General features: G+C 35.1%; 1 protein-coding gene across 1 annotated transcript; it reads right to left on the bottom strand.

Annotated features, from left to right (window-relative positions):
• Window positions 1–848: 848 nt before the first annotated feature.
• On the bottom strand, window positions 849–11,349 carry LOC130948714 (ABC transporter F family member 3). Its single transcript, XM_057877558.1, has 18 exons — window positions 11,017–11,349; window positions 10,712–10,927; window positions 10,168–10,357; window positions 9,861–10,069; window positions 9,587–9,727; window positions 7,430–7,558; window positions 7,253–7,354; window positions 7,020–7,166; window positions 6,382–6,444; window positions 6,159–6,205; window positions 6,007–6,066; window positions 5,793–5,875; window positions 4,347–4,441; window positions 3,876–3,962; window positions 3,375–3,462; window positions 3,118–3,203; window positions 1,483–1,545; window positions 849–1,396 (listed from the first exon to the last, which is right to left on the bottom strand). Exons 1-18 carry the CDS (start codon window positions 11,218–11,220, stop codon window positions 1,277–1,279), a joined length of 2,130 nt encoding a protein of 709 aa, XP_057733541.1. The 5' UTR covers window positions 11,221–11,349; the 3' UTR covers window positions 849–1,276.
• Between the last annotated feature and the right edge of the window lie 1,752 nt (window positions 11,350–13,101).

Here is a 13,101-nt window from a genome sequence, read left to right as displayed (position 1 = left end):
AGCATCTGTTTACTTTAGCCAAAATTGTCAACATACAATTCTATTTTGTAAATCACGTAGCATCTGTCATTTTATTTTGCAAATTACCCTTCATATTCTTCGTTTTCAAACTGGAGGTTCTTCCCGATGAGAATTCAATGTACACCAAAGATACTAAATAACTATAAGGTGTAAATGGTCCATGACTAGAGCTAGAGCAAAAAGAGTAAAGACTAAAAAGCAGCTTTTTTGCAAGACTAAACTAGCCACGGAGGAAAAGACCAAGAGTAATCAGATTGAATGTGAATTGCGAAAATGGACCATCCTTCTTCAGCTTTAAGAGTAGCCAAATGCAGCATGAATAAGTGACTTGGAGACCTAAGATGAAGCCAAATTTAAGTGATTCAAAATGATAACAGAAATAGTTGGAATTATTGTCCTTTTTCTTGTGATTTTTGTGTAGTTTCCAATAACTTCAATTTCAAGAGCATTTTGATTTTCTATTCAGATTTGCATATATAAGGGCCTAGATCATTATGATGCATAATGGTACTCTTTTTTAAGAAACTGTGCTGGCAGGATGTTTTTCTTAGTTGGATTATTCTTAGTAATGATGGGGTATCCTTTCTTAGTCGATTTAGGCCTTAGTCGGTTATTGGATGAACTACAATGTTATCTTCAGCTTGTACACAATAAAAAAATGTTATCTTCAGCTTCACTATAAACAGGATATGATGTAAAACGACACGATAAAAATTATGAATTTTGAGTTTTCCCTCATTGAGAGCTTCCCCTTTCTTCTTGGTAACGAGCTAAATTTGATCTCATCAATATAATGTGACGCTGCGGATTATCATTGGACTTCGAAGTCTCAATTCCATTTTGTTCGTTTGTTTAAATAAGCAGAAAAATCTGTACTGCTACAAGGTTCAATCCCATGGGATCTTCTACTCTGATTTGTATTACTGTTAATAAAATTTCCTTTTTCCTTGGAAGCAAAAACAATTTACCTTATACATAGGTATCGAAAAAGTAAAGTGCAAAATTGTATGTTTCATCTACATGCTACAAGGTTCAGTTTCATGGAATCTTACGTTTTCTTCTACTCCAACTTCTTGTCCTCTCCGTTAATAAACTTCCCCCCATTTTTCCCTTGAAAGCAGAAACAAAAATGTAGCTTGTACATAGTTGTTGAAAAGGTAAGGTGCAAAATTGTACAACAGGGCTGAAATGAACAGCAGAAATCCAATCTTCACTTCATTAAACCATAATCTGAAACTGCACTATTATAACTCTCCTAAGATTGGAGTATCTTCTTATAATCTTGGAAGTTGCCCTGGAATGGCGTCACTCTTCCTTCGGATACAACCCATAGCTCCTCCACGCTTCCGGATATGAGGTGCTCATCATGACTCACCTGCCAAAACACATTTATCAGGGTTTACATCACTTTGTTCTCTTATCACATCAAATATACTATTGCAAGAAGTGAGCTCAACATACCATGAGAATGCCTCCTTGGAACATCACCAGTCCTTGAATTAGCGCCTCAACAGCATCCAAGTCCTACATCATCATATACTTGCAGTCAATGTTGGGTTTATATTTTGTCGAAGTCATGATGCAGGTTGCACCACAACCTTTTTGATCATTATCTAGAAACAGGACTCATTTTTACCGAACAGTTTTTAAGGGGGAAAAAAAAGTTAGCTACTGAACTTTATGGCTGCATTTGTTTCTGAGAATAGAACAGGACAAAACACTGAGAACAGGACAGGACAAGAGGAGACACAAAATTTTGTGTTCTTGTATTTTGTTTGGGGATAAACTAGGACAAATTATGAAAATTCAATTTATTCTCATTTTTTTTCATTAAAAAATTTGAGATGAAAAATATAATAATAAAAAATATAATTATGAAAAATTAACAAGAATAATAAAAGAAAAAATGAAAAATAAATTGTGTCCCTTGTTAGTGTTTCTGTGTCCTTCCTATCAGAATGGACACAAAATACACTAACTCAATGTCTCTGGACACATTGTTTCTGTCCATGTCTCTTCTGTCAAACACGATTTTGTGTTTCAGTGTAAACAATCGCAGCCTATATGCCATATGCACTTTAGCCCCTAAACTTTTAAGAATGCGCAAATAAACCCCATAAAGTTCCCTAAATGTGCATTTTATTCAAAATAAGTGCAATATATGCTTCAACTTCTTGTTATGTGCAAATCTCCCTGCTAAACTTTCTTAAATATGCAACTGACACCCTAGAAGATGGTAAATGCTATTTTTGTTAACAAAAACAATTGATGGAAAAATTAATAGTGAGCAATCCGCATATTTGCAAAAGTTCAAAGGCTTGATTACCACAATTTTAAAGTTCAGGGGCTTAAGTTTAGAGAGGTAAAGAACAATTAACCCACAAACTTTTGTTTACAAATAGGCTATTAGAGCGATACTTTTAACTGTTGAAAAATAGGGCCACAATGGCAACGAAATCATTTATGATAATGATATTAGTAACAATAACTAATGTTTTCAGCAAACTTTCCTCCAACAAAATCAAAAAAATAAAAAAAGAGTAATTACAAAATCCAGTCCCCAAAAATTTTAAAAGCGAACATTTTAGTCCCAAAAAAAATTAATACACAAATCAATCCCCAAAGTTTTACTCCGACAGACAAATCAATCCCCAGTTCATTTTCCAGACAAATTTATTATTACTTTGTTCAAAAAATTATGGTGTAATATTATTATGCAATTAATAATAATAATAATAATAATAATAATAATAAATTTTTTTTTTGGACAGAGGACTATTATGTCTAATAGAGAAAAAGTTAGGGATTGATCTATGTATTAATTTTTCTTGGGGACTAAAATGTCCATTTTTAAAATCTTTGGAGACTGATTTTGGATAATTATTCTGCCGAAAAATAAACAGGGGACTGATTTGTCTGCTGGAGTAAAACCTTGGGATTGATTTGTGTATTAATTTTTTTTAGGGACTAAAATGTCCACTTTTAAAATTCTTGGAGACTGATTTGGGTAATTACTCTAAAAAAAATATAGCAAGCAGCTAGCTATCCAGCAACCCCACTAAGAAAAAATCAACGTAAGAGAGACAGGGAACCTACCAGATGATTGGATGGCTCATCAAGCAATATTATATGTGGCTTCTTGAAAGTTATCTTAGCAAATGCAACTCTGCTTTTCTGACCCCCTAGAAAAGCAATCAGAAAAGCCAAAAACATAAATAATTGCAAGGTGCATGAAAATATCAATAGCCACTCTGAACAATCAATGTGTCCTAGCATCTTTTATTGCATTTTTTGAATATCACCATATTCAGAATCTTTTTAAGAGATACAGGTACCAAAATAAGTGATAATACCTGATAAAGTATACATCGGTTGAAGTGCGAGATTTCCGGTTACACCAAAAGATCCTAAATGAGCTCGAAGCTTCTGCTCTGGAACGCCCTGCACAAGATTCAGAAAGGAAATCTGTTAATACAAGTACCTAAAAAATGTACATCGTAATGTGTAGAACTTATTGTTAATAATAATAATAATAATAATAATAATAATAATAATAATAATAATAATAATAATAATAAATAAATAAATAAACAAATAAATAAATAAATTGTGCCCTTGGAATTCAAAGTCATTAGTTTTCTGAAAATGATCACTTTTCAAATATATGCAACTGCAGCTATTATCATATACATCCTTGCATTCTTCCCAACATTTCAATAACAATTGCATTTAACGATTTTCATTCTTACCAGAAAATAAATTCAATGCAACTATCGCTCAGTCAACAAATGACAACTAAATAGTAGTTAAACTCTTGAAGAAAAACATTACAGCAGTTTTTATAAAGTACTCACAGGATAGCAGCGCATCATATACAGAAGAGGATTTGAAGATAAGTCCAGTCCATCGACATGATGCTGACTGAACACTGCTATACGAACCTGCAGACAGACAGGCAGCAAGCATAACTAATGACCCAAATTTCAAAACAAGACAAAACAATGATGACGAAAAGAGAGCATAAAGGAGAGACATCGCCATTCTTATAATATGTAGTCCTTGCATATCAAAGTCTATTTATCTTTCCAACATTAGCTTTGCAAATCATGCGTAGACTAGTTTAAATTTGTATATAATTGGAAAAATAAAGAAGCGTACTTCTCGGCAGCTGACATTCCAAATTATCATGGATGAATAAATATATAGTGCACTAACACAAAACATCAATTAGAGGGGTCACATATGAAAGCAAAAGATAGCATGACATGAAGGTGAGGAACAATTGACTTGCAATGATGAAAGTGTTGGCAGATTTAGTAGTTTACCTTAGCAGATCGAAAAACTGTCCCAGAACTAGGATTTAGTTCCCCAGCAATTAATTTGAGTATGGTCGACTTGCCAATACCATTTGGTCCAACCACTGTAAAAACAAAGGGTACAATTTATATTTTATAACATGAGACAACCAATGTGGCAGTCCTTTACTAGTTTCAACAACATTATCTCACACAGCAGTAGGGCACATGTATTCAAGACAAGTTTGAAGAAAAGATGCAACCAGGCTGGCATATCTACCATGCATTGGCATCATAAAAGTCACTGCAATCATCAATATGTAATAGGTAGGAATTTAAGATCGGTGATTAAAAGGAAAGTGAGAGTTCAAAGAGAAGCAATGGTGGTTTGAATTGTGTAACGTATGTCCTTAATGAGCTAAGCACAGATTAGTGCTGATATACAATGAGGAGATAACTTGTGGTGTAAGATAAGAAAAATCTGAACAGTCATTTCATAGTTCATACTTTAGTTATGGAAGCTGTAACTAACAGCTGTCCTATCCTAGCTGGCTCTATTATACTAACTAACTACTACTCTAGACTTCAATAGCTTGCTCTATTAGTGATTACAATAGAACATTTGGATTTTTTGTACGTAAGCTAGGAGAGGAAATGATGACTAATGGTTTCTATGTAATATGGATGTGTATAGGAATATGAGTGTGATAAGTGTGAATATAACTAAGAAGAATAGAATTATTGATAAAAAATTAGAATAGAGAAAAGAGAATCCAGACAGACGAGAGCCTTCAATAAATTCAACATATTCCATTACAATTTCTATCACAGTAGAATAGCATAACCAAATAGATAATATGGCGAATATAGAAGATAGAAACAGAGAGTAGAAGAACAAAGTACAATCACAGATAAGAGAATATCAGTGTGATAATTCCTCAGTGAGGATTGTATTGAATAACTGTGATAAAAAAAAAGGAACAGAAATGATAATTTGGCTTTCGGCCAATTCTCTCCCCAATTCCACTCCACTCTTTTTCATCTCCCCACAATTGCTAATTACATCTATTTATATCTCTCTCCCTTCTAACTAACTCCTAAAAGCACAGCGATCTCCATCAGTCATTCATTTAGTTTTCTTGCCTCTCCTCCTATATGTAATACGTCTATTTGAAAGGGGTAATTTCTCCTTTCTGCCCCTGAACTTCTTGGTTGCTGTGGTGCGTCACACAATACTATTTATACTATTTCTACTAATATCTAATTCTACTTCTACAAAGTAGACTTCTACTTATTAGGCTAACTCAATTATACTCATCACATAACTCAAGCCCATTTACACTCATTACAAAATATGAATAGTAAACTATGTTAATATAGGCTGATAATATAGTGAATTACAATGATACAATAATTTATCAAGGATTCAAAAGAAAGGGGAGAAAAGTCATGCATAGGGATGGAGAAGCTTCTTACTTGCAATACGGCTGTCAAGGTCAATGCCGAAATTCAAATTCTTAAATAGAATGGGTCCCCCAGGATAACCAAATGATGCATCACTGCAGTAAAATTTTGCAGAAAAGATAATAAAATAAGGTTAGAGATAGGCCAATCATGTGTCACAGATTCATTTATGTATAGATGTCTTTTGTCAACAATGTGAGTTAAAGAAGGGTTAATGCTCTTCTACCTGAAGCTTATGATGGGTGGGCCCGGTCTATCATCTGGGGTGGGGAACTCAAATTTGTAACTATATTGAACCAGATGAAACATAATTAATGACAGCTTGAAAGAGAATTATTTAATGAGAAAAAAAAAAGAAAAAAAAATAGCAGTTCATACTCAGGATCGTTAATAATCTCATCCACATGGCCCATTCGTTCCAAAGCCTGGAATATTGTTCAGAGAAGAAATAAATTTCAATTTTAGTGATTTAATTAGAAGCTTCAAATAACCAACCACATAAGATCTTTCTCTCTCTCTCTCTCCGTGTGTGTGTGTGTGTGTGTTTGATGAAGCTTTTGAGCATTTGATTGGTAATTAAAAAACAGATGCTATCAAGTACCTTGATTCTGGATTGAACAAGGGATGCTCTCTTGGCATTATAGCGGAACTTGTCAATGAAGGACTGGTAGAAAAAAACAGAAACCAACACAGCTCAAATATCAAATACAACCAATAAAAAGTTACATTGAGAAGTCAAATAATCAAAATTTTGTTCAATTAAAAAAATTATAAGTTTAAACTGATATAAGAAACCACATTGAGGAACGGAATTTCCATACAGCATTGCAAACATACAGTAAGCTATAGTTTTCCATCATAGTTTGCTATTCAAATTCCTCTTAACGGTTAACACAAACTAGCCTATCCAGTAAATTTAATAGAATAATTTGACAAACTTGCACCATGTACTGGGATAAGGTAGTTATCGTATAAATTTGCATATTAATGCAGAAAGTATTAAATGACCACTTAGACTGATCACCAGATCCCCCACCTCAAAGCATCAAGACAAAAGTAAATAATAAAGTCGTGTGTAAACTACTAAACACATTATTCATGGCAAGACCATGAATATAAAGCTCATATCACGAATGAAGGGACATCTATGTAATGTAATTTATTATTTAGAATTATAAATAAGAATAAGCAAAAAGAAACAAACTACCTTATGAGATCTTGAAACAGAAAAAGTGATACCTGCATATGAGATCTTGCACGTTCGTTTGCCTCTAGTGCTTTTTGCTGGTTTTTGATTTGTTCTTCTCGTGTCTTCTCAAAAGTATCATAATTCCCTCTGTATGTAGTCAGCTTCTGAGCTTGTAAGTGAATTATATCAGTAACCACCTGAGGTAAGTTACAAATTAAGTTAGAGAAACAACTTATGAAGAAAATACAAAATCAACGATATAAAGATAAAATCAACATTTTACCGTATTTAAAAACTCCCTGGCATGAGAAACAACGATAAATGTTTTTGGCCATTTAACCAAGTATGATTCAAGCCATAAGACAGCATGAAGATCAAGATGATTCTGTAATAAAAATAAAGTAAGTAATCTGAAATTTTATTACTCCAGGATGAATGAAAATATAGAATGCTGACTCACTGTAGGCTCATCAAGAAGTAATATATCAGGCTCTATAAACAGTGCACGAGCAAGAGCTATGCGCATCCGCCATCCTCCAGAAAAAGTTTTTGTTGCTTTCTTCTGCATCTCAGGAGAGAAACTAAGACCCTGAAAATACAGTTGATATCAATAACAATTCTGGACAACTGATTATCCAATTAATAAGGCAAAGTGAAAATCATTTAAGCACAAAAATAAATTCTTTTCATGTCATAATGAATTTTCACAAATTTTTCAGGGACTCTGATAGAAACAGGTTTGGCTTGGTTTATAGGAGGAATGGTAAGGAGTTGATGGGCTGATTTTTCACTGCTTAATTCCTAATTGTTGCGGAATGGCTGTTTGTTGGTCTTTTTAAGCTAGTTCAGCAGGTTTAGGAGCAGTAGTGCTAGGCCTAGCTGCTGCCTATAAATGCTAGGGGTTAGTTAGCTTTTAGTTAATTATAAAATTCTGTTCAGTGTGTTAGTTCAGGAGAGGAAAATTCTCTCCGGAGTTGGTTAGATCCAACAGTGTACTCCAATAAAGGATTCTGATTTACAATCCCTAGTTCAACAATAAAATCCCCCTAATTCTGCTAGTTCCTTGATCCTATCAGACTCAATTACATTGTTGCCAAGTGTTCAAAACAACAAATAAGTAGAAGCGAGACAGACGTGAATTTAATGTGGATCAACCTACAAAAATGTAAGACTACATCAATGACTTAAATATGAAGAAAAGATTCCAGAAAAAGTGAACATTAAAAGCAGTAGCAGCTATACACCCCAGCAATTTTCAATTCCAATAAGCTGTTAGGGACTTGGGTACTATGGGGGTGCTCAAAGTCCCACATCGGGTAGTATGGGGTGCTTGATGTTGTATATAAGGAGAGTGGTTCTTCCCCCTTATCAGCTAGCTTTTAAGATGTGGTTTCCCACTTTCTTTAGATACTTAACAAAAGCCAAAACATTCCCCGTTACCTACATTTACTACAAACAATTGCAGCCCTATGGATAAAGGTAGAGGAAGATCTAAGAGAACTATAAAGAAAATTACTATAAGAGATTTAAAAATAAATGATTTACACATGTAGTTTGTTTAGGGCACTGATTTACATGAGACATGATAGGGCACTGATTTATCAGAGCTTTATCCATGTAGCTTGTCACCTAGTGGGACAAAGCTTAGTTGTAGTTTGTAGTAATTTTAGGGCACACCCAAAATTAAATACAAGCCATTTTATAAGAAAATTTTGGTTGGACATTTGCTATATATATATATATATATATATATATATATATATATGAGAGAGAGAGAGAGAGAGAGAGAGAGAGAGAGAGAGAGAGAGGGGGGGGGGGAGGGAGGGAGGGAGGGAGAGGGAGTATGTCCACCCTCCATAATTACGCGAAACTAATATGTAGGGTCAGGCAGGGATCACAATCTTATTAAGTGACACATGTATCTAAATGGCTTCTTTGTCAAATCAAATGGTGATGAGAGCATTTTTGAAAATGTTGGAAGAGTTGGATTTGGATGTCTGATTAGAGATTGTGATAGTAATGGGCTGAGAGGGTGTTCTAGCCGAGTTCCAAGTGTCAGTATACTGAGAGCTGAACTTTTTGCTATTTGGAGGGGATTGACAATGGCCTAGGAGGCTCGGTTCAAGAATGTCGTTTGCGAAACTAACTCTGTAGAGGTATTCTTTCTAGCTAACAGTTGGAAAGTGCCATATGATCATGAAGAGAAGGCTATTATCAAAGACACTTTTTAATTGAAGCAGTGAAAAGCTTGGCTTGTCCGTTTTGGTCTGATTCAAAGGAGGCTAATAGAGTTGTAGACTAATGGCGAAAGGAGGTGCTCAATGAGCTTCAGATATGGTGGAGTGGCTTTGCCCAAATAATTCGATACTTTCGGCTATGATGAGTGATTGTAGTCCTTAGGAACCTAGTTTTTTATTTCTTTAGGTTTTTTATTTCCATTTTCTTTTCCGTTTTGTATCTTTGTTCACCAAAGAAAAAAAAGAACCAAAGTTCAGAATTTTACAAGCTTCAACATGGTTAATAAGATAATAAAAACTCTCAATAAGTCAAATCAGACTATCAGAGCTTTCTAATCTTCAATAAACTGCAATACATGTTAGTTCACCTATGAACTCACCGCGAGTATCGATGCTGCACGTGCCTCTGCAGAATAAGCATCAATTAACTCAAGCCTCTTGTATATTTCCTCAAGTCTTTGCGAAATACCATCTTTATGAACCTCCCCATTGCTTTGTCCACTTTTCTCCTCAAGTTCCCTCTGGCAAACAGCCACAACATCATCAGTTGTCCAGTTTTAAGGGGATAACAACTTGTAAGACAAACAACACAATACGGACGGGGGAGGGGAATGGAGACATGATTAAACAGAACAGTATATTCAACTATTCAACCTGTTTGGCAAGCAATTGAGCTTCTTCCTCCAAAAGTTGAGTTCGTTCAATGTCAGCATTGAGAACACACTGCAAGGCAGTTGTATTATCACCAACAACCTCTTGTTCCACATGCAATATCTGACAGTTCATTGGAATACCATCAATGGCATGCATAGCCATGTGCCTGAGGAAAGTAGTTTTGCCTGTACCATTTCTTCCAACAAGGCCTGCACCACGAAAACAAAGAAAAAGATCAGGAACACCAATCAAATTCCTGTTCATGATTGCAGAAACTCACAATAATGGACAAGAAGCAAGCAATCACCATAATGCCTTCCAAAGGAAAGTGTAACTGAACCGTCAACAATGAGATCACGGCCACCAACAGAGATATTGAAGCCCTCCATATGAATGTCCTTCACAGCTGCTCCACCAACACCTTCATGCCTAACACATACAACCGGCATCCCTGCCCGTGCTGCTTCCATCTCTGCTAAGTGCATTTGGTATTGCGCCTGTACATAACAAAAACACAATACCACTAGCTAATGAATATTTGAACTGCAAGTGATCAACCAGCTATCCACTCTTCTTTTCTTTTTTCCTCCCTTTGTGGTACAAAAAAATTTATATTCAGGGTCTGTTTATTCAGGGGTTGGTAGCAAATTCATGGATAAGTTTAATCATTTTGTCCGTATTTTTACACGTGGAATTCATCCATAACTGTTCCAAACCTATTTTACCCCCAATCAAACATACCTAAGGAAAAACCTCATCAGCTGTTAAGGTTTTTGTGGCTTACTAGGTACAGACATATCAACAAAATTCATCAAGTTAAATACAAGAAGAGAGAAAATTTCAATTGGAACCTCTCTCTGGCGTTCTTCCTTTCTCTTTCTCCTATCGAGCTTCATGCGGTCGCGTTCAGAGAGCAAAGGGCCATCAACAGGCTCAGGCTTCTTCTTCTTAGCTTGCCCTTCATCCATTCCCTCATTCATCCTAAACGGCGCCGCAAGACTTCGCACCGTTGGCTTCGCCTTTACCAAACCATGCTTCCCAAACTTATCAGTCAGCTTGCTACACACCTATACCAATTTCACTTGGAATTATTCGACAAAAAAAAATCATTAATGAACACGCACAAATTGACATCGTGGTTTTGATTGGGACTGACCGTGCGGCACTCGGAGAAATCGTCGACGCAGCCAGCGGCAACAAGAAGTTCTCCTAGGGCTTCGAAGGCGCCTTCGCCATCGAGTCCGAAATCAAAGTCGTCGTCGGCGAGGACGTTCACGATGTAATCAACGATTGGCTGATCCACGTCGAGAACCCTTCGTCCCAAAACCTCATGGACCACCGAACTTGCCACGTCAGTCATCTTCTTCCGCTTTCCTATAAGCAATGACGGTAGTTCAGAAAGAGCTGCGAGCGAGCCAGGGTGTTCTTCTGTGAAAATGGAAATTACCGTTCTGCTCTCCTTATCCCTCCCCCTTTACCGAAGCAAAAGAAGAATAATACCCAAATCATTTCCCAAAAAGTTTGAGAGGAAAGATATAGGAAAGATATTTTAGTGTCATTAGAAATTATAATTTATATATTTTTTAAAAAAAATTACTTAAAAACATTTTAACATTAAATAAAAATTATTTTTTATATTATCATATACAAATATAATTATTAGATAAAAATATTTTTTATATGAAATATTTAAATATAAAATTATTTTTATTTCTTTAAACAATCTTTTAAAAAAATTACTTGAAAAAATATCTTTTGTAGAATAATAATTCACGAACCTGAATGAACAGAAAGATCTAGGTATCTTACGTTTAAGAAAGTCAGAAAGTTTTATGTATTTTTTATTTCCTACAAAGTTAAATATCTGCTAGGCAAAAGATTAGAGACGTATTTGTCCTTTCACATTTGGTCGTACGATTGGAAATCTAAAGAGTACAATCTCAAAGGAATCCCATATAGGCACCTTTATTTGCCACAATAGCAACTTCGTTAGCCACCTTAATGAAAACCATTAATAGAGATGGACTGGATTCATCTTTGGTTAATTTTGTTCTGTTTTTAAAAAATATATGTGGAACTTTTATCGTTAATAGAATTCAAGATCATTTTAGTCAGTATTTTGATAATTCGAGTGCGAAATTGGTGATTTGCTCATACTAATGCGAGCGGAGTAAATTCAACTAATATTAATATTTTAATCATAATAGGATCAATTGTAATTAACACATTGTTTAAATGAGTTTTTATATAATTTTTAAAAATATTAGAGTAATACCCAAATAGATTTCCAAAGAGTTCACGATTCGACAGATTTGTCTCCAACAAAATTTAACTAGGATTTTAGGCCTGATTTTTTAGTTATACACCAGATACGTTCACATCCCAGTTTCACCCCGTTAAGACTAACGTTGACATCCTACGTGGAGGGTAACTTGCTGATGTATCCGATTAAGTGAGACGTGTCACGCGTAGGACAATTTAGTCTCTAGCCGATGTGGCCAAAACGACACCGTATCAGATGAGAAAAGAACGACGTCATTTCATGGAGCACAATTTGGAGGCCAGAGGCGCGAAACGTTGCTGTTTTAAATGGGGGACAATCTCGTTGAAGGAGTCTTCTCATATTCAATCTATTCGTGAAATTACTCCAAATCCCATTATCTCTGCTAGGTTTTACAGAGAAACCCTTTCATATCTCCATTAATGTTGACCATACTCATTGCTCTACTTTGCCATAAAAGTGGTTGTGACGGAGGTCGTGACAGTAGTTGGTTAAAGAATCTTGCTTCGGTTCGTCATTGATCAAGGTTAGTAATTGAATTTTGTTGAATTTTTTAGTATGTGTACATGCATTGTGATAGATAGTGGTAGTAATTAGTGGTAGTGGTTGAAATAGAAAAATTGTATATTTTTGGACAGGATTGTATTTCTTTATTTAGTTGGAATCGCTTTATACATTCGTTTTGTGAATAAACAAATAAGAGGTTGTTCTAATGTTGACATATGGACTGATATTGTGATAGATGATGGAGTACACGGTGGAACTAATCAGAATACATGTAAGATAAGATTTGAGACAGTGAATGATAAAGAATAACATGAGAAGAATGATTGTCCTTGGCTTATTTACTATGCAAGAAACTCAAGGTCTAGTGGCTACTAGATTAAGACTTTTAATCTTGTGCACACTTGGGGGAGAGAATTTGGAAACAATATGGCAGACTAAAATTGGATTGCAAAC

Source organism: Arachis stenosperma, chromosome 9, assembly GCF_014773155.1.
Source record: "Arachis stenosperma cultivar V10309 chromosome 9, arast.V10309.gnm1.PFL2, whole genome shotgun sequence".
In the NCBI taxonomy this organism is placed as follows: Eukaryota; Viridiplantae; Streptophyta; class Magnoliopsida; order Fabales; family Fabaceae; genus Arachis; species Arachis stenosperma.
The sequence above is the reverse complement of the archived record's forward strand: the minus strand, read 5'-3'. Positions and strand labels throughout refer to the sequence as shown.